Source organism: Pholcus phalangioides, unplaced genomic scaffold, assembly GCF_987345545.1.
Source record: "Pholcus phalangioides strain wild (caught in Gottingen) unplaced genomic scaffold, Ppha-v1.0 ptg000015l_1, whole genome shotgun sequence".
NCBI lineage: Eukaryota > Metazoa > Arthropoda > Arachnida > Araneae > Pholcidae > Pholcus > Pholcus phalangioides.
The window spans coordinates 16,847,851-16,874,463 of NW_028301608.1; the positions used below are offsets into that span (position 1 = coordinate 16,847,851).

The window sequence follows — 26,613 nt, forward strand, 5'->3', positions numbered from 1 at the left end:
TCGGTTCCTGTTCATAAATGACGATGCTCGTCCACATCTGGCTCACCTGGTCAACAATTATCTTAAAAGTGAGGATATTAGGCATATGGATTGGCCAGCCAGATCTGACCTAAACTCTATAGAACATGTCTGGGATGCTCTTGGGAGGGCAATTGCATCTCGCCATCCCCCTCCGAGAACTATCCCGGAGATGAAAACTGCATTGCAGCAAGAGTTGGACTGATTGCCACAGGGACTTTTCAACTGCCTCGTGTCCAGTATGCCTTCGCGCTTTGCGCAACTTGTCTGACTGTGAGAGGGGACTATACCCCATATTGGACTCATTTTCAGTTCGATCTCACAACGTGGATTTTGGACATTCCTGCAATAATAAGCTTTACTAACAATCATGCGTACTGTGACTTTTGTATGATACATCTCTTTGTTATAACTGTGTATTCGTACCAAATTTTATTAAAATCTGTCCACTAGTTTTTCAGAAATTTGACATAATGTGCTAATTCTCTTAATTTTGCACACGAGTCTGGTGTGCTATGGAAATTTTTTTTTTAATTTTTCAAATTTTTTCAAAAGGTTTGAAATTTTTTTTAAAGATTTTTTTTTGTTATGCTGTCTAAGAGGGGTACCCTCCCCATCCTACTTTTGCAAATTTTTTGAGTGGGAGCCCTGTTCTAATTTTAATTTTTGTATGTAACTTTTTTTTCTTATTATCATTTTCCCACTTATAAATACAACACAAAGACATAACAGAAAAAACAACACAACACATAAACTGCACACAATTAAATAACAAGGATATGATCATCCAAGGGACCTATATCCATCCAAGGTATATTCATGAAATTCGTATGAGTGTTTTCTCATGGCAACACATCGTTTTATATATACGTATATGTATAAAGTATGTAAGTGCACATATATACTTTATTGGTTTATTACAATGGTTTTTTAAGCATGTGGTTATTGGTTTTTCTCAACACCTTATACTGTATACTATTAATAATATTCGATTATTTTGCCAAGTAATAACTTTTTAAAGAGTTCATTTATCACAGAACACTTTTACTCTCTTTGTTGATAATTTTTCATATTTTACTTGAATTTTGAAATGAACCGAAGAATTTTTTCCTTTTGGACACTTTTGCTTAAACATCCCTATACATATACTATATTTATTTATATGCCGAAAAGTTAAAAAAAAAAGATTAAGTACAGTTACTGTATTTATTAATGTAAAAAGAGCAATAATCTGAAATTATGTGATTCATTCAGTTTGAATTGCTTTTCCTGGAAGAAAATGAATTTTTGAAAATGGAGGACAAATGAAACTAATACAGGGATAAATGAAGTTATCAGAGCTCAATATTTTCAGAATTGAAGTGGGAAAAGAATTTTGATTGTAATTCTATGTTCCGTATTTTGGAGAGAAAAAATTTAAATTTTGTAATGACAAATAAAACATTTTGATATATATATATTTATTTATTTATTTAGTGATAAAAATATATCCATATCTTTACTATTACTATGAAATACTATGTTATTACTTTGTCTATGTTATTAACAAGAAACAGGAAAATTGAATGAATTTATACCCTCTACCAAGCAAATAGCTCTAGTAGCAGGAAAACAAATTCAATTAGTGATTCAGTTTTTTAAAAATAGATTTCCTTCAGCATGCTTCATATTCTTTCATTATTCACACAGTCACTTAAAATGCCTTGCTCGGAGAATTTTTCACTCAGTAGAACACTTGGAAATCCAGTGAAAATACAGTTTTGGGCTCTGCATGGACTTCCAAAGGATGACTTTTCCATTGACAATGGAGTTATTGTAGAGAATGGAAAAAGATGGTAAAAATCATTGCTTCCTCCAACATTACAGTGTATAATTTTCTTGAGAGTAAAAGCACCAGGACATTTCTTTTTTTTCCAAGGAATATATTATTGAAAGAAATTATCCTAGGCATTCTCTGCACTGCAAATCCCAGTTTTGAGGTCTCAGCATTAAGAACATATTGTGTATATATGTATAAATTTTTATAATGTAAAATATTGAAGAGATGCTAGATTTCTTTACTGAATTATTAGAAAAATGAATTTCACCCATTAATCATCTATTTTCTAAGCAATATTTATCATTGTTGATAAGGTCATGGCTATCATTTGATGAAAATTGTGTGATGCTGACCACTGGTGTTGGGGAAACGTTGAGAACTAACTCAAACGGATGACAGTCTTTAAACCCAAACAGCCAATATTTATCATTGTTTCACAATTCCTGATGTTTTAGGACATAAAGGAGTAAGAAATCACATATCTTGAGATTATTCTCAGTTTTTTATTTTTGAAAGATTATTAGTGATGGAAGTGAAAATAAAACAGGCATTCTAAGCGTTCATCCCATCCTAAAGCAAGTACTTAGGCTAGATTTTTTGGTGAGACACCCCGCTCCTCATTCTGACTTTCTATTAAAATTATATTGTAAAAAAATTAAATGAACTAAATCCCCAGTTTTTTGGCCAAGAGACCTACCACCCCTCCCCTCCCCTTGTCTGTTAAATCAGAATTTGATTATCCAAGTTGACTCTGTAAGTATAACCACCTGTTAATCAAGGCTTTACTGCAATAGTTGCTAAAGACTTGTTAATGTATTTATGCTAAATTTTATGTTTCCATATCCATGTAGGCCACTCATGATAGATCCTCAGGGACAAGCTAATAAATGGATCAAAAACATGGAGAAAGAAAACTCTTTAGCAATTGTTAAGCTATCAGATGGTGATCTACTTAGAACTATGGAAAACTGCTTGCAGTTTGGATGGCCTGTTCTTATTGAAAATGTTGGTGAAGAGTTAGACCCGTCTTTAGAACCACTCCTGCTTCGTCGTACATTCAAACAAGGTAAAACAAAGATGATTTATTCTCACTATAATTAGTAGTCTTTAATCATAATATTTATCCTTTTTTTCATATAATATTTAATATTTTCCCATATTATAATATTTAATATTTTCCCATATTATAATATTTAATATTTTCCCATATTATAATATTTAATATTTTCCCATATTATAATATTTAATATTTTCCCATATTATAATATTTAATATTTTCCCATATTATAATATTTAATATTTTCCCATATTATAATATTTAATATTTTCCCATATTATAATATTTAATATTTTCCCATATTATAATATTTAATATTTTCCCATATTATAATATTTAATATTTTTCCATGTTATAGCACAGTAGACTCGCAACTATCCTGACTCTGCTCTATCCATCCTAGTTGAATAATAATTCTCCGTAATAAAATGAGGAATAATTTACTTTGCCAAGGCATTTCAAGTGTTATCAATTTGTGTAATCATTTATCAATACAAATACAAATACAAATACAAATACAACGCCACAACAGGCAAAATGCCCAACGAGGTGGCTGATAAAAAGATGCCCATAAAAATATGGTTGTCATATGTTTCAAAAATACAGCAACCCAATTAAAAATGCAATTAACACAAATTACAAACAATATATACACATGATAAAATATTATACGATGCCCATAAAGATTACTTATGGTTGTCTTATTCTAAGAATGGATAGCTTCTCGATTTACCCCAACATGTTTATCGTATTTGTTTTTAAACGTGTCAATTGTGTTACAATTTACTACCTCCGGGGGTAAGCTATTCCATTTATTAACAACCCTATTGGAGAAAAATTCCCTGCGACACCATAACCTTGCATTGTCCCTCACCAATCGATACTGGTGTCCCCTTGTAAAAGCAGTCGATTGGCGGTGTACTAAAAGTTCATGGTCCATCCTATCCATCCCATTGAAAATTTTGAACACTTCGATCATATCTCCTCGACACCTGCGTTCATCCAATGTAAACATATTCAAAAAATGAAGTCTTTCTTCATAACTCAAGCCCTGTGTGCCAATAAGGACACGCGTAGCTCTTCTCTGCACCCCTTCAACCAAGTCTATGTCCCTCTGTAGGTATGGTCTCCAAAACCTTACAGCATACTCCAGTCCAGGACGAACTAAGCCTCGAAAAAGAGGAAGAATGACTTTAGGAGAACGCGAAGAGACCTTTTTGAAAATGAGACCAAGCATTCTATTCGATTTTTTGACAACCGCTGAACAATGTTCAGAAAACTTAAGTCGCTCGTCAATGAGAATTCCCAAATCGGTGACTCTAGTTGCATCCGGGATAGTGACACCATTCAACTCGTAAGAGAACCGTTGGTTGTTCGAACCAAAATGAGCGACCATGCACTTATCTACGCTAAACGTCATGCTCCATTCATTTGCCCATGCTGCAATCTTGTTTAAGTTGGTCTGGAGCAACTCCCTATCGCTTTCATTCCCGATTACCCCCATTAGCTTCACATCATCTGCGAATTTGCTAGTAATTCCATCGATACCCTGATCGAGTTTATCGATAAAAAGTGAAAAAGTATGGGGCCAAGGACACTTCCCTGAGGAACTCCACTTGTGACGTCTGTCCAACCAGAGAATTCCCCGTTCACCATAACTCGTTGCGACCTATCTCTTAACCACGATTCTATCCAATTCAGCAAGTTGCCCCCTATTCCAATCTCGTGTAAACGCTTCAAGAGTTTGCCATGTTGGACCCGATCGAATGCCTTCTGGAAATCAAGGTAAACAACGTCGACATTTTTGCTCTTACCCAAAGCCTTAGTCACGTAATCATAGAAGCAAAGGAGGTTAGTTACACATGACTTCCCCTTCCTGAACCCATGCTGATTATCCGACAATACATTATTCTCGTCTATCCACTTCACAAACTGCCTTTTGATGATAATTTCCAAAATTTTCGAGAGGGAGCTCGTCAAACTCACTGGACGATAATTAGACACCACTTCTCTACTACCCTTCTTAAATATCGGAACAACGTTAGCCAGTTTCCAATCTCTCGGGACGATACCCTCAGCAACACTACTCCTGTATATCTGTGCGACTGGCCCCAACAATTCATTAGCACCTTCCCTGAGAACCCTGGGATAGATATCATCTGGTCCTGGTGCTTTGCTTGCACATACATTTCTTAGAAGATTTAGGACCTCCACGTCTTCCACTTGAATATCGTTGAGCGTTTTATTACCCCATGCAACACCCGTATATCGAATATCATTATCTCCATTAAAAACCCGACGCGAAAAAGTCATTGAAAGCACTACACATGCCTACATTGCTCTCTACTTTTGAGCCTCCTATCGAGAGGGGGCCAACTGTCCCCTTACATCCATTATTGACGTATCGAAAAAATGATTTTGGGTCAGAGCCAATGTTATCTGCCAACCTAGATTCAACTTGCTTTTTACTATCCCTTATCGCTTTCTTCAACAGTCTTCTTTTATCAGTAAACAATGATAGGTCACCTCGTCCACTTTTATACTCTCTGAATGCTCTTTTCTTTTCAAGATAAAGGTTCCGCACGCTATCCGTGAACCATAGAGGGTGTGATGTACAAACACGCTTTTTTCGAACAAAGGGTATGACGTCGTGCAAACAGAGGACAATGAACAGTAAAATAAATTTTAATAATTTTTTGTAAGAATTACGTCTACGTATTAATATTTTGTTTGCTTGAAAAGTTTTCATACTGTTCAATGATTTTATATTCCCTGCAATTCAGTTAAGCATCATCAAATTTATCTTAAAATGTGTACATTATTATTTATATAATAATTTATTGACAAAAAAAAACCACTATATATACATGCAATATTCTACTCAAGGGATCAAGCGATCCCTTGAGTAGAATATCCTTATTCGTGGATTTCCTTTTTTCTGTAATAAATTTTTAAAACATACATACGTAGAAGCACATCAGAGAAGGGAATAGTTAGAGCCAAGATTATGGTGTATTTTTTTTTTCAACAACGTGATCCCCACGTATTCCCAAGGGATCAGCATGATCCGTCCAGGGAATTTGTTAGTGTTAGTAAACATCCATGCCCGAACCAGGATGGTGCAGTGAAAAACGAAACAGTGGGAAACAATAAAAAAACTGACTCCCCCCCCCCCCCACAAAAAAGTCCTGCTTATGCAGCACAGTACACTAAATTACAAACATTTATATAGTGGCCTGTACTTAGAGGTTACAAAATATGAATAAGAGCGGGTTTTGGTATAAAGTTTTTTTAATGTGTTGGGGTAGGAAGTGAGCATTTATAGAACTCTGGCCTATCCAGTTTTCTTGTTATCTGGTCTACCCTTCCACCACACTACGCAGAATAGTTGAGAGTCTACTGTATTTATTATTTTCCATTATAATATGAATTAATGTCATTATATACTTTTACTTTTTCTCTATTGTCATTTAAAAAAAATAGTTCACCAAAAATATTTTGTTAATTAAATTTTTATATACTTCAGTTTGCTTTCGTGTGTACTTATTTTGTGTCAAAAGCTATCTGATGATACAAAAATTGTACAAAAAGACCCTTTATCATTACAAAATTGATTCAGGATTAAAAGAGCTGCATTAATTTTATTTATAAAATTCCAGGAGCAGTAGATATGGTACAGCTTGGAGATTCTGTTGTCGAATTTAGCAAGGACTTTCGCTTATACATTACAACTAAGTTACGAAATCCCCATTACCTACCAGAAATTTCTACAAAAGTTTCACTTTTGAACTTCATGATCACACCTGAAGGATTAGAAGACCAACTTCTCAGCATTGTCGTTGCTCAGGAGAGGTATGTGCATGCAAGCAAAATAGTTTGAATGAGGCAATTCATTATTTGATAACAAAAGAAAATGTGTTTTGTGAATATTTAATTAATTTTTGAATTCAAAGTAGATTTTTGAAAAATATGTGCAGGGGGTGTTTAAGTATTCTCTCAATAGTTTTAAATTTTTAAGTTTTAAAGTTTTTTCATGTAAAATATCATGTTAAATGCTATTTTTTACTGCTTCTACAATGGTTTTATCTGATTGAACGACAGATTGAATTCCTTCATTCTTTTTCCAAATCAATTATTTCTAAATTTACAGACAGTTGTAAATTTAAATTTTTAAAGAAGTTAATCAACATTTTACGGTATTTCTTGCTTTACAGGCCTGATTTGGAAGAGGCCAGACAGCAGTTGATTGTGCAATCTGCTGCTAATAAAAAAACTTTAGAAGAATTAGAAGATCGTATTCTCATCACTTTGTCAACATCTGAGGGAAATATTCTAGAAAATGAAGAGGCTACAAAAGTATTGGATTCATCAAAGATTCTTGTTGATGAAATTAAGGAAAAACAAAAAGTTAGTACAAAATGGCAAGGGGGTTTCATATTTTATTTTCTTGTATTCATATGTGTTGTCTGCTAACAGGGAAAAAGGAAATATATTTAATATTCATAATTTTAATGTTTCTAAATTTTACATGGTTTGAAATTGTTCTTAGGTTGCTCAAGAAACAGAAACCAGTATTAATGAATCTAGACAATCATATAGAATAGTTGCTCAGCATTCATCTGTGCTTTTCTTCTCAATAACTGAATTGCCTAATGTTGACCCTATGTACCAATATTCATTGAACTGGTTCATAAACCTTTTTATGAATGCAATAGAAAAAAGGTAAGTTATATAGTCACAATGCTCTATATAAAAATAAATTCTAATTTTTTAAGAACAACATATTTTACATGTTCACTCATGAAGAAATATCTGGCTTTTTTGTACAGAAAAAAGAAGAAATATCTGGCTACAGTTTATATAACTTTACTTTATAAAAAAAGTATGTATTTGGAATGCTTTACTTAAAATATATATATATATATATTTATCAATTATTAATATAAAGCATAAGAGCTAATTGGACGTAGTAACTTCTTTGTGTCTTAGAAAAAAAGTCATCGGGAACATGAATCTAAGAGAATTTGATGTTTGTTAAATATGAGTGGATGTCTCTAATTGATATTTTGTGTCTTGCCCTGTTTATAGGAATTATTTATTTATGTAATATTTTAGGCCGAGGCCTATACAGGAGCTACAGTGATTAGTTATGTATGATAAAGATTTTGTTTTAAAATTCAATTAGAAAGTTGATTGAGGGTTTTATTTTATTTTGTTTCTATATATTTTTAAATACAATGAAATAACCATATAACAAATTTCAAGAAACTGGAGAAAATTGTTGTTGTAATAGACTTATTATATATATCAAGAATGGGATTGAAGTGCATTGTTATTGTGGGAAACCCCTCAGACCAAAGAAAGATATCATTATATACACAATTATCATTAGAAATAGCAGTATTATATGTAAGTTTGACAATATAAATTTTAACTATCAGTAAATATAAATTTAGAAAATAAAAATTATTAAAGACTATGTCTTGAGAGTATACGTGTACTACTTTCACAATACTTTTTCTGTTGAATTTGTCTTCTCAGTGTAGAAAATTGCAAATAAGTCCTGACCAATCTATGTCCAAAAGTCTAAGAATCATTACTTCATAAGAAACTTCTGCCTCCCCCCCCCCCCCGAAACTTTGTTTTGGTGTGTTTTTTTAAATTAAAGAGTGAGAGAACAGTTAATAATGAAGCTACTTTAATGACTAAAAAAAATTATACTGATATTCTAAATTAGAATAATTTTCGACAATATTGTATTTTCAGAATGAGATAATTTTTTTTTACCCTGAAATTATTGAAGAGATGGCTTATCTTCCTGAATTAAATAATTTTCTTTTATTTCCAGTGAAAAATCTACTGACTTGAGTGTACGACTGAAAAACTTGAGCGAATATTTTACATACAGTTTGTACAGTAATATTTGCCGATCTCTGTTTGAAAAAGACAAGCTTCTTTTTTCATTCATACTTTGCTGCAACCTTTTAATGTAAGTTCATAAATATTCATGTACACCAAAAATGTATCTCATAATAGGCAAATAATTTTATTCTTCCTTTGATTTCATTTTCGGAAAGATAAGTTTAGAGGCTTGTACTGAGATGTGACAACTTTATCATACTTATGAATATTTTATTATTATTATATTTATATTTCAGTCCACATGATAATTGTTTGAAATATATATATTTGAATAACTATCATGAGTACATACTATTGGAACAAAAAACTCAATATTTTTACCATAGAGATATCTATATATCCAATCATCTTCAAAATATACTGAAATTGCTTTATTAAATTTGTTTACTGTGTATTCTATGTTAAAGAGTTAGCAAAAAATTTTTTTTTACTTGTGAATTTATATTACAAACTTGTATAAACAGGTAGACAGGAAAATGAATAGAAAATTCAGTATATAGTTAGAAAGTTTTCTTTGCATTGTGTTTAAAGATTTGTAACTACAAATAGGAGTTCATTTATTAGTGTTGCATGGAAACGAAACAGGGCTAGAAATAATTATCAAATTTATTCGTTTATACTCTTATTCATTTACAGACATCCAGCTGTGCATGATTATTCAAACAAATGAGTGGAAAAATGCAGAAATATTGATTTCCAAAACTTTAGTCTTTCGAGAATTTGAAAAAGAGTTTTTTAAGTCTTTGATTTTATTGAAAAGAATGATGAAACTGAAAAGTATATCAATTATGATATGATCTCACTAAAAAATATCAGAAAATTATCCATCTGTGACAGAAAATTATGCAGTTGAATAACTTTTAAAAACATTCTAGAATTAGTTGTTATCTGGTCACTTTTCCATATATTTGTTCATTTAAGCATTTTTTTTTCAGTTCTGCGAGAAAACTTCAAAAAGATGAATTCAAATTTTTCTTGACTGGTGGAGTTGGCCTGGAAAACACAGAACAAAACGAAGCATCTCAGTGGCTTCCGGATAAAAGCTGGGATGAAATATGTAGACTTTCAGACATGCCAGAATTCAGAGGCTTCAAGTATGTCATATCTCTCTCTTTCTGTTATTATTAATTTATTTATTTACTTATTATTTTTTAAAAGTATAGCTACAGTCCAATTCCTGCACTTATGTAAATATAAGGATATATATAGTTTGATTTTTATATTTCAGGGAAGATTTCAAAAATAACATGGGTGCTTGGAAGGAATATTATGATTCGAAATCACCTTATGACAGAGAACTGCCTGGTTACTGGGATAAACAACTCACCCTGTTTCAAAAGCTAATTGTTCTTAGATGTTTTAGGCCAGATAAAGTATGTTGTATACGTATCACATGTTAAATGATGAGAGAATTTTGTGTAGCATATGCGTTTGTTTACAAGAATCCTTGCCTCAACACCTAATACAAGAAGAAACCAGTCTAAGCCGGAATCAAGAGATAGCGTCATTAATGACTGGTACTTTAATGTATCGCTTCTCAGCATTTTGGCTAAGTTCAAAGTGTAATGTACTTCAATGTTTACCTGTATAAAACAGAAACCTGTCTAAAGCAGAATATTGTTATATAGGTTCTACAGTATATAAAAAAAATCTGTCTACATGGAAAATTATTTTGTCTTATTTAAAATGGTCTTAAATCTGCATTTGATCATTTCAATATAATGATATGCTTCACAAGATTTTCTAATACAATACTTCAAATGTCTCTACAAGTATAATAAAAATATGTTATGCAGTCTATATCTATGATTTAGTTTAATACTGAGAGCCAAGTAGAAAAAATATCAACAAGGAATGCCTTTGATTTTATATCATTGATATTGTTACGTTCATGTTGCTGAAAAGTAAAAATTAGTTTATGCTCCTAATTTTCAGTTTCATTTCATTCTAATTTCTTTCTTCATTCTTTTTTACATATTTATTTATTCTTCCTCCACTTTTGTAGGTGGTACCAATGGTCACAAAATTTGTGAAAGAAAATCTTGGCTCAAAGTTTGTTCAGCCACCGCCTTTTGATCTTCCTCAAAGTTACAATGATTCGAGTTGCAACATACCGCTGCTATTTATATTGTCTCCCGGAGCTGATCCAATGGATGCACTTTTGAGTTTTGCTAGAGACCATGGATTTGGTGGAGAAAAATTTGATTCAATTTCTTTGGGACAAGGGCAGGTATGATATATTCTATAAACATTAAAACTGTCTTTTGTTTGCTATTTCATATTTGTCCAATATTTGAGAGCACAGAAAAAATCCTTGCAAAAAATTGTTAATAATATGCTAAATTATCATCACAGAAATTTTCAGTTTTCTTTCTAATCAACTGATGATGATAAAGTTTACTGATTTTAAAACACTTTTTAATCCTTTAACTTTTCTGTCCTTAGTTCAAACTAAGGTACTTCTATCTTTTATTTTTGTTCAAGACAATTTATGCCAATGCTAAGGTTGTCAGATGCAAAAGAACATTGTTTTTAAGTTTTTTCTCTCTCCTGTCAATTTTATACTTCAAAGAATAGAAAAGAAAAAGAAAAGATAGATTTGTCATGAGTGAAAGGGGATATTTGTTGTTTTTGTTCTGATTAATATGTACAGTTTATTCAAAAACATAATTTTTTCACCATAATTTTTCATGCTTGATCACAAAACAGCCAATTTATGATCTAAAAAATGGAAAATATGATGGATTTTTTTTCTGCAACATCCTCATTTTTAACCTATGGGCCACACTGCTGTAGAAGTTGTTATGTAATTAAGTTTAAAGCCTGCCACCCCCACAAAAAAAATCCTAACAGTAGATACTTATTTTATAGAATGAAATTTTATTAAATATTGACTCAATTAAATTATTCAATTTAACCCTTTCAGTATTATATTATGAAAAAAAGAAATAATTGTCATGTACATTTTTTGGTAAATCGTTTTAGTTCTAACTAAGCCTTAGAAATTAAAAAGTAATTTTTTCAAAAAATTAGTTAGTGTGAATTAATTTAGCACTCTACATTTACAATAAAAATGAAAAATACAAATTCTCTCAAATACGTTGAGTAACACAGTTGCAAGAATATTTATCCATTTTACCATGAAGAAAACCATAATTTGTTTCATTACATTTGTAAGGGAACACTGTGGGGGTGTAGTGTACAAAAGTGTAATGCAGTAAACACTTTGACAGGGGTGAAACATCTAATTGAACTTTATTAACTAATATATCAATTATAATTTTTTTTGGTCGCAAATAAATACCAATGGTGGTACGTACTAACAACTTGGATTCAGAAAATATATCAAGAACAGTATAGATCTGGTGGTGCACTATGATGGTGGTCTATGTCCCGATACAACGATAATCCCTATTACGAATGTTTTTAGGATTTCCTTTTAGTCCACAGAGTAGCCTTATATTGAGATTTCATTTATTAGATCTAAAAATAAATTAAAAAAACATATATTCAAATTATAATTGAGTTTGAATTCACCATTAATGCACCATGTACTGCCGGTACATAATGTTCCAGATAATTTCTCACAATTCTTTGGAATGATCAGAGAATGAATCAATCTTCAGGACGTCACTAATTTATTCACAGAAAACATCTATTTACAAGCAGACAGAACGTGATCGACAAATAAGAATCTCGCTCTAAGCTCGAAGTCCAACAACTCTGACTACTCTCTCTATTCCATCATTTTTAAAGAGACATCTAAAGTTCCAGAAATAGAAGATTCCAACATCACTCATAGGGCAGGCCTTTGCCTGAATGTTCTCGACCAGTAAAATGATCTCTTTCTTCTTTTCCTTGTGGCTTTGTTTACTTGAGGGGTCGTCAACAAATTACGCTACGGATATTTTTCATAACAATAATATATACAAATACAAAGCCACAACAGGCAAAATGCCCCATGAGGTGGCTGAAAAAAAGATTCCCATGACATATGGATGTTATATATTTCTAAACTACAGCAACCCCTATTTCCTTAGTAGTGTGTGACCAGGAAACTGAATTTTTATTCATATTAAAAAAACTAGTCCCCACACTTTCGCTGTGATCTGATAATCATGAAGTAGTCATACACTTTCATACTTCAAAATCCCAAATATGTATGTAAAGGGTGTTACGGGGTTAAAAGTTAGTGGTACTTTAAAGTACTGTCAGAACTGAAAGAGTTAATTATTTTATTTCTTGCACTATATAGGGTCCTATTGCTCAGAAAATGATTGAGAAAGCACAACGAGAAGGCACATGGGTTGCATTGCAGAATTGCCACTTGGCAGTATCATGGATGCCTCAACTAGAACGGATATGTGAGGCATTCACAGAGGATAACACTCATGAAGACTTTAGGCTGTGGCTTACAAGCTATCCATCAGCAAAGGTTTATTAATTCATATATTTACATGTATAAATTATTATATGCAAAATATTATATGCGTGCTACTTGTTATATCTGTACACACATCTGCATTCTCTTGTATAGGTCTGAACCAATAATATTGTATAAATAAATAAATGTGTTAAATTTAATTCCGCATTTTCTGTGCTTTCAGCTGTGAATAAAAGTTTTCTTCTAACTCTAAGAAAATGATTTATTTCTGAAAAAGAATCGCGCTGGCCATAACTAAGAAAATTTTGCATACTCATGCACTGTTTTGTTTTTATATCTATTGCCTGTCGTAGAGCTTCAAATTAAGGTAAAATATTTATAAGGAAATGAACTTTTTTATGGATAGCTCTTTTCTCCCAAGAAACTGTCTCACAGTAAACAAATGAAATATAGATGCATTTAATATTAGGAATTATTGAAATTTAAATAAAATGATGTTATTTTACTGAATAAAATAATATAATTTTCTAATAGCTACACCCTACATCCAAGTAGACTTATGTGAAGAAAAAAAACAATTAAGCAGTTCTTCTGTCACCTTTTGATCCAATTATCCCTTACATTGATAAAATTTAATGAGGTTAATGATCAATATGGATCAATATAAATCTCATCCTTGTTATTTTTTTTATTTTGCTGATCATTCTTTTTTCTGTTGTAGTTTCCAGTCACAGTTTTGCAGAATGGCGTGAAAATGACTAATGAGCCTCCAACAGGTCTTCGACAGAATTTACTGCAGTCGTATTTGACACCACCAATCAGTGATGAAAACTTTTATCTAGGATGTGAAGGAAAGGATGAAGTGAGTACAATCTAAAATAGTTTGGAAGAACTGCATTGTATTTTTTCAATTTAAATTTCCATGTATGCAATAATAAACAATTTTATACAATGTGCTCAGAGGTGTATATAAACACTCAAGAATGAAACTTTCTTTTTAATATGGCAATTGTTCAATTATAACGTGTTTTTAAATTTCATTTTATTATTTGCTGTTGATTCATTATTATCATGAATAAATGATTTTTAGTTTTGGAGTGATTTATCTATTTTCTCAAACATCTTTTCCAGATTTTCCAAAAGTTGACATTCAGTTTATGCTTCTTTCATGGTCTTATTCAAGAACGCAGAAAATTTGGTCCTATAGGATGGAATATACCATATGGATTTAATGAATCTGATCTCCGTATCTCATTGCAACAGTTGCAGATGTTTATCAATGAATACAAAGATGTGCCTTATGAAGCAATCAATTACATGACTGGAGAATGTAACTACGGTGGTAGAGTAACTGATGATTGGGACAGACGATGCTTATTAACAATTCTGATTGATTTTTGTAATTCGAAGGTCATCTCAGAGAAACAGTTCAAGTAAGTTGTTTGTTTTTTATGGAAAATATATTTCCCCATATGTGCACTTTTTGTTATGAAATGTCTTAATGAAACAAGTTGTCCCCAAATGAATTTTAACTTTTTTTCATGTGTAGTAAAACTTTTGGCTTATATGAGTATTTTGCAAGATGAGAAAAAAATTAACCGATTTTGATTCGGTAAACTAGAAATTTATTGTGATATGGGTATTTATCTATTAGAATTAAATATATACAAGTAGTACGCATACCCCAAAGCTTCCTAGATGAAGACTATGCTGTGAGAGGCTTTGTGTATTAGCATTGTTTGTTGAACGTCAGGTGATCACAACTGCTGAATCCTCTTAGCAGCACTGAAAATATATAGTTTAGCAAGGGAGAAAAGTCCATATATTTTTTAATCTGATTTTTAAATGGAACACTGTTTTCTACATTCACCCCCCCCCCCACCAACTTAACTTTGCACCAGCTGAAACTTCAATAGAGATACTTATTCTTACTGATTACTGTTGGGGGAGGGGGGGGGAAAGCCTGTGTACAAAATTAAGCAAAAAGTTAAGTTTAAATTCAAACCATCAGTAAAAGTAAAAGATCTACAAGTGCTAAAATTTTGATCCTCACTTTTTTTTAAAAAAGGGAAAACAATTATAATTTTACACTCACTCATTTTCTTTGCAAAGTCAAAAGAGTGGTGCTTGCAAGTAAATGAATTGCCTAATATCAAATTTTATAATTTCATTATAAGAAATTATTTAATAGACGTTTGATTTCTCTTTCATAGGCTGTCTCCAAGTGGAATCTACTATGTGCCTGCTGCCAGGACTTATGAAGAAACAGTAGAATTCATTGAGGTTTCTTCTCCTGAATTTTTCAGTTGCTATGTTCATTAACAATATTATCTATCAGGCAGATTTGTGGTATTATTTTCATGCTGAATGATTTTTTTTTTCATTCATGCTTCAGAAACTACCAACCACACAGTATCCAGAAGTTTTTGGAATGCACGAAAATGTGGACATCACAAGAGAGCTGCAAGAAAGTCGTCGACTTCTTGACTCTATATTGTTGACTGAGGGCCAAGCATCAACTGGAGAAGGTGGAGGTGGTGCAGCAGAGCAACAACTGTTGGAAATTGCTGCTGATATTCTAGCAAAGGTTAGAATTTTGCATTATGTAGTTTCTGATTCAAAATGCATCAAGCCAATAAATGGGCAATTAGTTCTAGTCCCTTCTGTGGTTACCTGAAATCGCAGACTGTGTAAAGAATAACTTTTGTAATCATACTTTTCGGGTGGATAAAAAGCATGGACTAAAATGAGTAATATCTTGATTCAGATATTAATTCGTTCCTGAAAGGTACTAACATTCCTCATGAAATCTCATACTCTGAATAAAACTTTTCTATGCACAAAATTATGGCAATCCCATTAATTTATTTCACTCCCCCAAAAATATTACTTCAACTATATGCTTAAAATTGATGAACATACAGTCGCACTTGTTTATATTGAACAAGGCTTTTCACATACAACAAGGTTTTTCCATTTCCAGTGTATTTCATTTTGCTTATCTGTACTTATCAAGTCGATATAGTGTTTATAACATAGTTTGTATATGATGAATACTTTTGCCAATTCTTTGTTATGAGCTGATTCGACTATAAAATAGTAATGTAATTATTCTGTGTAGAATAGAAATAGATTGCTAATAGAAGTCAAAAATACTATAAACACTACAGTCTGACATGTGTGTTCTAACTTGTTCAATGTGTTTAAGTTTCTGTATTTCAAATAAGCTTTTCATGATATATTTCATCCTCCTTTGATGAAATTCACTTGTAAGTTGCAATTATCTGTAGGAAATATATTTATGTATTTATTTGTTTTCATAATTTTAATTGATGGCAATAAAACACACAGACAAGTACTTTCATATTTATCTCTGATGTTGGGGGGGGGGGGGTGTATTAGCAAATTTTTCACTTCCCTTGCACAAATGATATTTTGGGTTATTATTTTCATTATTTTGGATTATAGGTTTTTTATTCAAAACCTTTTTTTTTTCTTTTCTCACAAACTCTAAAATTCTTTCTGAAGCTATTTGGTATTCACACTTGGATCTCTCTCTTCTAGTTGCCTCCTCCATTTGATCTAGAAATCGCTCAAGAAAAATACCCAGTGAAATATGAAGAAAGCATGAATACAGTTTTAGTTCAAGAGATGGAAAGATTCAACAAGTAATACATTGCTTTCATTCCATTCAGAATCCCTTGGTGTTGTTGCATAAAAATTTCTCTTTCATCTTGTGGTGCAAAACTATTTTTTTTTAGCTTTTGGTATGTCTACATATTGTATAGTTAATATATTAAGATCACTAACTATATGAAGGTACAGGATTTTTGTAAGCTCATTGTATTGGAAGATCCGGTTAAGACAGGTTCTGTTGCAGTTTAAAGAAACCTCTTTCCTTAGGGCCCATTCAAGTATTATGAGTATTATGTCTGAAGATGTTTAGCCATTTTTGACACCCCCCCCCTCAGTAAAAGTCAACAAAACTCTGACACCTCCCCCGTGTCAGCAAAATTTCATCAGCTCTTCCCCCATCTCTTACTTACTGTATATTGGGATCAGAGGCATACACAGGAGGCTGCAGAAAGAGCTCGTGCCCCCCAAGACTTCAAAAATTTATTTTCGATGCAAAGAAATTAAAATATCAAAAGAAAATACCTTTATGCATTGCTATAGTCAATTTATATGAATTTCAATGTTATTTGAAGGCTAAAAAATAACCTCTAAGAATTTCATTGTGCCCCACCACGTAAGCCTTCTCCAAGGGTTGATCCTGCGTGCACTCCTGATTGAGATCACCCTTCGAAATCATACATAGTGAATCCAATCACCACTTTCTGACACTCTGTAGTGAACTTTGCTATATTTTTAGCATTAATTAAAGGACTGGTATAGATTGCCATTGCTAGTTGGTGTGAATTACAGAGTATTGAGCTCTCGTCTTCATCATGGTTTCTCTAAATTCCAGAGATGTTAATCAGTCAATGTCAAGAGGGTTGCTTAAAAACCACCAGTAATTAGGCAGAGGGTAATTCCTTCCTATATAGCTGTAAATGCAATTTCATGGAATTTTTGCAGATGTGTTTGGTCTTGACTATAGCGCAAAGTGGACCCACACCACGAGTTGGTAAGTTCAGGGGGAGGCTGGCATTGCATTAAAGAAGTTTTAGAAAAGTTTTTTTTATAAAACATGGAAATGCAACCAAATAAGCATATTGGTTGTTTTCTTGCAAAAGGTCTTTTATCAAACTTTTATAGTGTAATCCCTGCCGAATAGTAAATAAATACACACAAAAATATATAAATTAAAGATGTCATTAAGAATATTTCATATTTTCCTTCAGGGTGGTTGATGGCGTAATCATCATTCAACCCCCCCCCCCCCCCATCAAAAGTCAACAAAGTTTTCTAGCAAAGAGTTTCACCAATTGTATTTTAAATGCTTTTGGGTCTTAATGTATTCTGAAAACTAAACTAAGCACACAAATGCTATACTCTTGTAATTTATTGGATTAACAGTAAAAATAACAGATTGGAAAACAAGCTGTTTATTCATATATATTTCTTTTTCTCCTCCTTCAAATTAGTTACACTTAAGCCTTTTCTTCTGTTGCTATAAGTGTTCTAAGGCAGTAGGTCTCAACCTTTTTGGAACCGCGGCCCGGTGAATCAAATTGCTATGAGTTTACGGCCCGGTCTGGAATAGCTTACTCGTTCAAAAGTTAATAATTAATAAACAACCAATTACATTTTGATTGTGAGCTTTAATTAAAAAACCCATTTAATCAAACTTTTCTTTAATTGATTAATTAATTAAAACCTGTCTAATGAATTGAATTCATTATTTTCTTGCAGAGTGATGCAACATTTTTTTTTCGGTAATGTATTAATAACATGCAGAAGTCAAAACATAAACGAAGCGTTTCATCAGCTACTGCAGTAAAAATCATCATTTCTTAAGCGCCGGAACCTGGGTACTGAGAATGTTTGAGCGCCTCTAATATATTTTACAAGGTGGCTGAGCCATCAATATACAGTGCAACGCTCCACTCACTCTCCTGCATAAGGGCTTGAGCCCGTATATATGGGACAAATGGCAACCTTCAGCCCCCTCAATGTTTTCTTCATTTCGGCGCCTGTACCTCATTAAAAAAATTCAATTGATCATAAATCAATCGAGACGTCTTAATATTGAATTCTGCAGACTAATTTCGCATAGTGTGTAAAAATATTAAGTTTTCATTCATAATGGGCAATGGAATTTTTTTGCGCTGACATCAATGCAGCACTTATTTATTAGCACTTTTTTAATAACTTAATTAGTGCAAAATATATTTTACAATCGAATCTTAGCTAGAAAGGTGATGATATAAAAAAATTGTCTATATTGTAACTCACCATAAAAGTCAGCTGAGTAGCAGAAAATTGTTCATTTTTGGGCGAAACACTTTTCGGTATATTCAGGATAGATGCTTATGTTAAATTGTGTAACTTGATAAATTACAAAACTTTGTGTGTGTGTGTGATCGCGATTTTTCTACTCTAATACTCAAACTTTTCTCTATTTTTTAACAAAAATTAAGATTTGTGAACCTATCCACACTGGAAAAGAAATCAAAACGAAAACTCTCGCAATGTAATTCACTGCGTTTTTGCAAAGGAAACAGTATTTGAGTTATCACCAGTAGTTATGTGCACCTTGATGACCGATTCAAAAACACACTATTTTGTATATACAGATGGTGCTTCACTGATTAGTCTCTGACATTTGCCACGCATACTTAAAATACTTCGTTCTTTTCTGAGAACACATACTAAATCCTAAAGAGGTTTTTACCACTGGGAGGGGGGGGGGCATAAATAAACGGGTCCAATAGTCGATGGTGGTTTTCTATTGCCCGGAAATTTTCCTAATCACTCACAATTATTCCCCTTTTAAGTTATGCAGCTTGGTGAGTAGCACAGATGTTTTTCCAGTCTCCAAGGAACGTGGGATACCAAGTTTTCTCATGGCATTATTGTTTGTCTTCAGGACATTTTCTGTGGTACCGACAATGGCAAACCGTGGACACGCAAACGACAGGGTCATCTGGTTGTCAATAGAGAGAGCCCTGAAGCAGTAGGGTATTTTCGGGGAGAAGGGATGGAGAGTATGGAAAAACATTGCCCACTCCTGCTGTATTGTTTGGGTCTCATGAAGATGGATACTCAAAAATACGAGAAAAAAAAAATACAATTAAAAATACTAGTTTCGAGAGAGAGGGAAGGACCAGAGACCTGTTTCCTTTCCTTTGGGCCTTGCAAAAAAAACAAAGGATTTTCAGTGCAATAAGGGGAAGAGAAATCCTCCAAATTCTTATAATTTACTATTGCGGCTTGATCCTTTTGATACCTTTGATCTGAAATTCTAGGAGGGTTTTTCATCTTCCTTTGTATGATTTTTAGACTGAAAAACTAAAATAATATGTACCATAATAGTGAAATAAACCAATTAGTTATTCGTAAAAATACAATACTTTGAAAAATGAAAGGGTAATGAATATATTCTCGATGGTACGATTGATGTCACGGCCCGGCGGTTGAGAAGCACTGTTCTAAGAGGTACATGATCAGGAACATATAGTAGTATAATTTGGTTTAACTAAAGCCAACTATATTTGTTCCAGTGGGACTGTGTAATTCAATTAAATTGGTTCTTAATTTTTTAAAGAAATCATGCTACTTGCACATTTTTCAGGTTACATAATGTGATTCGCAGAAGTCTTCTGAGGCTCCAAGATGCTATCAAAGGTTTGGTGGTCATGTCTGAAGATTTGGAAGCTTTAGCTGGAAACCTCTTGGTGGGTCGACAGCCAACATTGTGGACTGCCTCATCATACCCTTCCCTTAAGCCATTGGGAAGCTACATAAGTGATTTTGTTCATCGACTCAACTTCCTACAGGTGAGTTAAATTGAATTGACCTTATGATATTGTTTTAATTGTTTTGAGTGAAAGAAAATTAGTTTAAAGTTTCAAATTCATGTATGTAATTAATTTTAGAAGTAGTGATAGCAATTTTTTCCACAGAATAACCAAATGTCCTTGGGAAAGCCATAACCTAGGGCATGGGTTCTTGGCCGATGAGTCGCAAGGGCTCCGAGATGAGTCATACAAATCTACTTATAAAATCATTCATTGCACCACAGGTTTCAGGGGTCTCTTTGGCCTGTGATCCAGACATTTCTGATATCATTCTGAGAGGCCCGCTTAAGCAAGAATTTTATGTACAATACTTTTGGGGAAAGGTTGGCAACCAAAAAGGCATAAAACTATTACTAGGATTTTTATGACCTAAAAACCAACAGAATGTGCTCCATAAAAAAATGTATTTATGCCCAAAAAAAACTTAAAATATACCGTAAAAATCCAAAAATATGCAAAATATGTTAGCTTTTATTAAATAGGCTAACTACATTTCCTTAAGGAAATTACGGGAAATCTCTAATCATTGTTTAAAATGATGGCAAAGGCACACAAATAAAACTGCTGATTATTGCTAATATCACAGAAAAATCACCAACCATTGCCAAAAATGATGCCAAAGGTAAGAAAAATTGCTAATTTGGCAAATGAAGCTAGTGAAGGATGAGCTTAGGGAGGGGGAAATCCCTCTTCATTGTTCTGCTGAAATATGAAAAATATTGCTCTATTGCATAAAAATAATGAAATATGCAAAGTCGTAGAAATCTGAGCCCTATAATTAATACAGATTGCACAGGAATGCTGAAAAATATCTTATGTATAAAAAGATATGAATACACTACAAAAAAATTAATGAACATTCTGAAGTTATTAAAAGAAATACACAATTTTTCAGAATTAAAGAAAAATATTGCCATCATTTTAAATTTAGTTAAAACCATTTCCATATAATTATTGGAAAAATAATTTCTGAATTAGTGGAAGTTCCCAATAATTTGGGGACCCGTTTGTTTTGGGACCCTGTACTCAGGTTCTCTTGGCCAACCTGCTAAGGTGCTGTTAACAAATGAAAATAATTCTGGAATTAATGAAAATCTAGAATTTATGAAAGAAATAATTTCAGAATTTCTGAAAGCTTTCAACAGTGTCATGGGTGCTGGAAGCTGGAGACTGAGCCACCCTAAAACAATTCATGAATATACAAGGGAACGCATCCTTTCGCCTTCTGTGTACGGGCTTAAGTCCTATATAATACGGGATAAATGTCGGTTTTCAGCCCCCTCAATGTTTTCTTCATGTCTGTACCTCTGGCCCACGTTTGATTCAGTTTCCTGGGCTTAGAGTCGTCCAATGAATGTTATGGGCCCTACGGATAAAGCTATTGTTTTAGGCCCCTACCTGGATTAGAAATGCTTACCTACTAATTAGCATGCTTTTTCTCTAAAATTTTGACACAAACACATTTTCATGAAGCCCTGCCTTGACTGGGTGGCCCATGCATTAAAACGGCACTGTCTGGGCTCGGCCCTTGTTGGCTTAACTGACGACACTTACTGATTGCAAAAACTAAAAAAATTTTAATCAAGAATATTTAATAAAATTTTTCAAACTAAAAATAGAATGATGGCTCACAACTGATAAAGGTTAAGAGCCCCCTGGCCCAGGGGATCTAGTTCGTGAAATAATGTGATATATAGTCAAACACAATGACAGATAGATTCATTTATGCCCTAGCAAAAGAATGTGGTAGGGCAAAGCCGAGTTCAGATGTTACATTGGATTGAATATTTGTGAGCTCACTATATTGGATGGAAAATAATGTTCGAATAAGAAAAAGTTTAGGTTTTATTGGGCCAGTCGTTGTAATGGCACAGTTGCTATATAACAAGCATTAGCTGTATGCAGTTGATTCTTGTTTTAACGAATACCATTATAGCGCAAAAAAATTTGTTTTAACAAAAATTTTTCTAATTCCCCAAATAAATCTACAATTCCTTTATAACAAACTTTTGTTATTGGGAAGTGATTTCTCTTGTGTCTGCCTTCGTTATAGTAAGATTCGACTGTAAAATTTGGTTGAGTTAGTTGTACACACACAATCCAGGGATGCAACTGCTTACTTTGTCAGCTAGGAAAGCAAACATTTTGGCGCCCAGCGTAATGTTGAATTAGCTATTAAAGAGTGAATTCTGTGCTCCCCCCCCCCCCCACCTTCTGGTCCAGTGCAGATATATAATAGTCATGGTTTGTAAATCAGTGGTACGAATAGTAGTACAAATTAGACGACTCATTAAATTTAAAAGGTGTAAAATTGATTGCGGCATAAACAGTGATCATCATAGAAAGTTATAAGAATCTAGGTATAAAACTAATTCAATGGTAATATGTATTTACTGTCTTATAGAAATGGTTTGAAAATGGTAAGCCACCAGTTTTTTGGTTGTCTGGCTTCTTTTTCACTCAAGCATTCTTGACTGGTGCTATGCAAAACTTTGCAAGGAAGTATACTATTCCCATCGACCAACTTGCTTTTGATTTTGAGGTAAGTTTTACCTTATTACTGTATACATACATATATATATATATATATAGTGTGCATCACAATGTGATGACACCGGGACTGTGTTTACATTAACAATAGCAGGTTGAGATACCTATAGCCAAAAGAACCTTGAAGATGACAACATGATCATGACAACACATCCCATTTCTTGAGAAAAAAAAAAGCTGTTTTTTCTACACAGAACTGTTTGCAAAATGTTTGATCATGCTACTGCATTGCACTGACTCATTTTTTGATCAAGCTGTAAAAAACGGGTTTCCCCACCTTAAAAACTGATACCATTTTTTTAATGTGATACATTCTATACACCCTTGAGAAAGTCTTCTGGCAGAACTGTTAATCCGGTGCACTGGAAGAATACTAGACCACTATGCTACAAAATACCAAATGTTACGTACACAACACATATACAGCATATTGCAAACATGCACCGATTCAGAGAAATATAGATGGCTTCTTTCTCAGCCAGAGATATCAAGGAAACAGTTATTTTCCGGATATTATTCCGAGGCGAGCTCGGAAAGAAAAGTCATCACATCTCCGCCGGGACTCGAACCCAGGCCCTCTTGTTACCGGGCAAGCATGCTACCATCTACACCACTGGAGACACATGACTCTGCCTTCCTAATTTCACGCACTGTGTCATGAGGCGCTGAAGTAGAGGCATTAGTAGCCTCTCTTAACTTCAGGAAATGGCCCCCGGGTGGGACAGTTTAGAGAGTTATAGATGGCTTCTTTCTCAGCCAGAGATATCAAGGAAACAGTTATTTTCCGGATATTATGCCGAGGCGAGCTCGGAAAGAAAAGTCATCACGTCTCTGCCGGGACTCGAACCCAGGCCTTCTTGCATACTGGGCAAGCATGCTTTCCTGAAGTTAAGAGAGGCTACTAATGCCTCTACTTCAGCACCTCACGACACAGTGCGTGAAATTAGGAAGGCAGAGTCATGTGTCTCCAGTGGTGTAGATGGTAGCATGCTTGCCCAGTATGCAAGAGGGCCTGGGTTCGAGTCCCGGCGGAGACGTGATGACTTTTCTTTTCGAGCTCGCCTCGGCATAATATCCGGAAAATAACTGTTTCCTTGATGCACCAATTCGTTAGAAGCTCCTGAGGGGAATGTTTATGAAGCACATTTATATGGTTTATTAGTGTGTTCAATGTTGATAATGAAATCTGATGGTGAAAAAAACACAAATTTAACAGCTTTCAGTGTTGATGATTTTGAAAACTCCCTTAATGTTGATGAACCTTCTAAAAAGGTACGATATTTGATTATTTTTATACTTCTGTAGGTCCTTCCCAAAGACACTAGTTCTACACCTCCAGAAGATGGTGTGTATGTTCATGGTTTATTTCTTGATGGTGCTAGGTGGGACAGACAAAAGTAAGAATGCTATATTTTTTCCTACATCATAACCAAAGAGAAGTGTGCATACATTAATGCTTTTAAATCACGAATGATCTTATGATTACCTGATGAAACATTAGAGCAGTGAAGAACCAATAGGTTTTGTAATAGTGACCTCTCTTTTATATGTTTATCTCATTTATAAGACGGTTTTCTGCACTCCCAGTTAAAGATATATATGTAAATAATACTATTCACTCATACGCCTCTCTTACTTATGTATCGTTTTTCCTTGTTACCTTGCACCCACGCATAAGTGAAAGATCACTGTACTGTTTTATGAGATAACAGTAGTTCATTAAAAAAAATAGCTCTAACGAATAAAGTTGTTTTCCAACAGTGAAGATACTGCCTTTACTGTTGTATACACTGTATAATATTTTGTCTGTGCTGATCATATAGCAACTGTGTATGCATAATCTACCAATTTTTTCTAGACCAACTAAACTTTTATTTTACTTTAGATGCATTACTGTGTATATTTATTTCTATTTTATTATAGTTTTTAAATAAATACCATGGACCTATTAACCATCTATTGGGCTGCCAAGATCCATTGCCAACATTCTAAAAAATGTTGAACCCACTGGCAGTGAAGTTGAAGAGAACTGCAAAAATATTTTACATCATTATCAATAATGATCTTCAGGAACAAAGAACAAATAGCCTTTTGGATACAGTTCAAAAACAAACTAAAGTTCTGTCATGCGTGCACATACTGCTCTAGTAGAAGTATGAAAATGTCTTAAATTCCTCCATTTGGCCCAGACTAATTACAGGTTTGCTAGACAGTATGCTATAAAGTGGCCAGTAACTTCAGAAAAAATCTAGACTGAACTTTGATCATTTTCACTTCCTATATAGGGACTTAGTCCCTTGGCTACAAATTACCAGTGCTCGCCCTATATAATTCATTTTAACAATTTTTTTTTATCCCTTTGTGGGCCGGGTAAAATTCTCACTTAGCCAAAGTTAGTGCACCCATCCTCGAACCTGAAAATATCAAAACATTTTCTTAATCAGTTTTATTCTCTGGCAACTTTGCTAAAAAACAAATTGCTTTCTCGCATCTTTTTGGGTTTGGAGTTTATTTTTAAATTAAGGTCATTTCCTAAAAAAATAATTGTAAAAACTAGTGATTTTTTCTACCAACCCCGCCCCCACAAATCAGATACTCACTAAAAATTCGTTTGAATTTAAAAATTTTCGTTCACTGACTTGTAATATCAATTATTTGATAATTGGCTAATTATTTGTCTGATCATTTTTGTTCCAGAAATGAGCTCAGTGAACAAATCCCAAAGATTTTGTGGGACCAGATGCCCATCATTTGGCTTAAGCCTAATTTGAAATTTGAGATAGAAGAAAAAGACCGTTATAAGTAAGTCCTTACTTATGAATTATGTAACACTGTTTTGTGACAAACCTCGTCAACAAAAAGAAAATGTTATTTTTATGGACTCTCAGTGAAATTTCTCATTGCTCTATTATGTTAGGTTTTCAATTGGTAAAGTGTGATTTTTATCAATGGAGACCAGACAGACCAATGAGTAATTGTTGTGAATGAAAGTTGTTTTGCCTGTATTAAAAACTGTCACTGACATTAACGGCATCTACATTTCATAGTGAAAAAAAAAATGATAAGGAAAATTTTGCCCCCCTCCCATATTAGCTTGCTGAAAAGTTTCATCATAAACCAGTGAAATCCCCATTCTCTCACAATTCATTTGAGTCTGTGGTTATTATGTTACTGGTCAGAACATGTTGAAATATATATACATATAGGCTAAATAAACCAAATCACAATTTGCACATTTACCTCTTTCCAAACAATGTCTAATATTTTTGCTAATATTTATAATTTAATATGTTATGCTGAAGAAAGCATCTGAAACAGAACATTATAACAAAAATAGCAATAATATAAAGGAAATGTGTTGAGCTGTTTATGTAACTACTGCATTTATGCATTTTTTTTT

At 33.3% G+C, this 26,613-nt stretch overlaps 1 protein-coding gene and 1 non-coding gene across 2 annotated transcripts in view; both read left to right on the top strand.

The window, feature by feature from the left end:
• Positions 1-26,613, top strand: part of LOC149075567 (dynein axonemal heavy chain 7-like) — an 86,262-nt gene that overhangs the window by 58,306 nt on the left and 1,343 nt on the right. The window contains exons 16-34 of the mRNA XM_089245445.1: positions 1,708-1,853; positions 2,689-2,903; positions 6,554-6,746; positions 7,109-7,301; positions 7,444-7,616; positions 8,743-8,883; positions 9,752-9,910; positions 10,045-10,189; positions 10,822-11,046; positions 13,072-13,251; positions 13,922-14,062; positions 14,332-14,633; positions 15,414-15,483; positions 15,596-15,787; positions 16,765-16,868; positions 20,438-20,642; positions 23,068-23,205; positions 24,519-24,610; positions 25,911-26,015. Of these exons, the coding sequence (XP_089101571.1) occupies positions 1,708-1,853; positions 2,689-2,903; positions 6,554-6,746; positions 7,109-7,301; positions 7,444-7,616; positions 8,743-8,883; positions 9,752-9,910; positions 10,045-10,189; positions 10,822-11,046; positions 13,072-13,251; positions 13,922-14,062; positions 14,332-14,633; positions 15,414-15,483; positions 15,596-15,787; positions 16,765-16,868; positions 20,438-20,642; positions 23,068-23,205; positions 24,519-24,610; positions 25,911-26,015 (3,119 nt within the window). The remainder of the gene's footprint in view (positions 1-1,707; positions 1,854-2,688; positions 2,904-6,553; positions 6,747-7,108; positions 7,302-7,443; positions 7,617-8,742; positions 8,884-9,751; positions 9,911-10,044; positions 10,190-10,821; positions 11,047-13,071; positions 13,252-13,921; positions 14,063-14,331; positions 14,634-15,413; positions 15,484-15,595; positions 15,788-16,764; positions 16,869-20,437; positions 20,643-23,067; positions 23,206-24,518; positions 24,611-25,910; positions 26,016-26,613) is intronic.
• On the top strand, positions 24,177-24,250 carry TRNAT-AGU (transfer RNA threonine (anticodon AGU)). Its single transcript has one exon. It is a non-coding gene; the product is annotated as a tRNA-Thr (tRNA).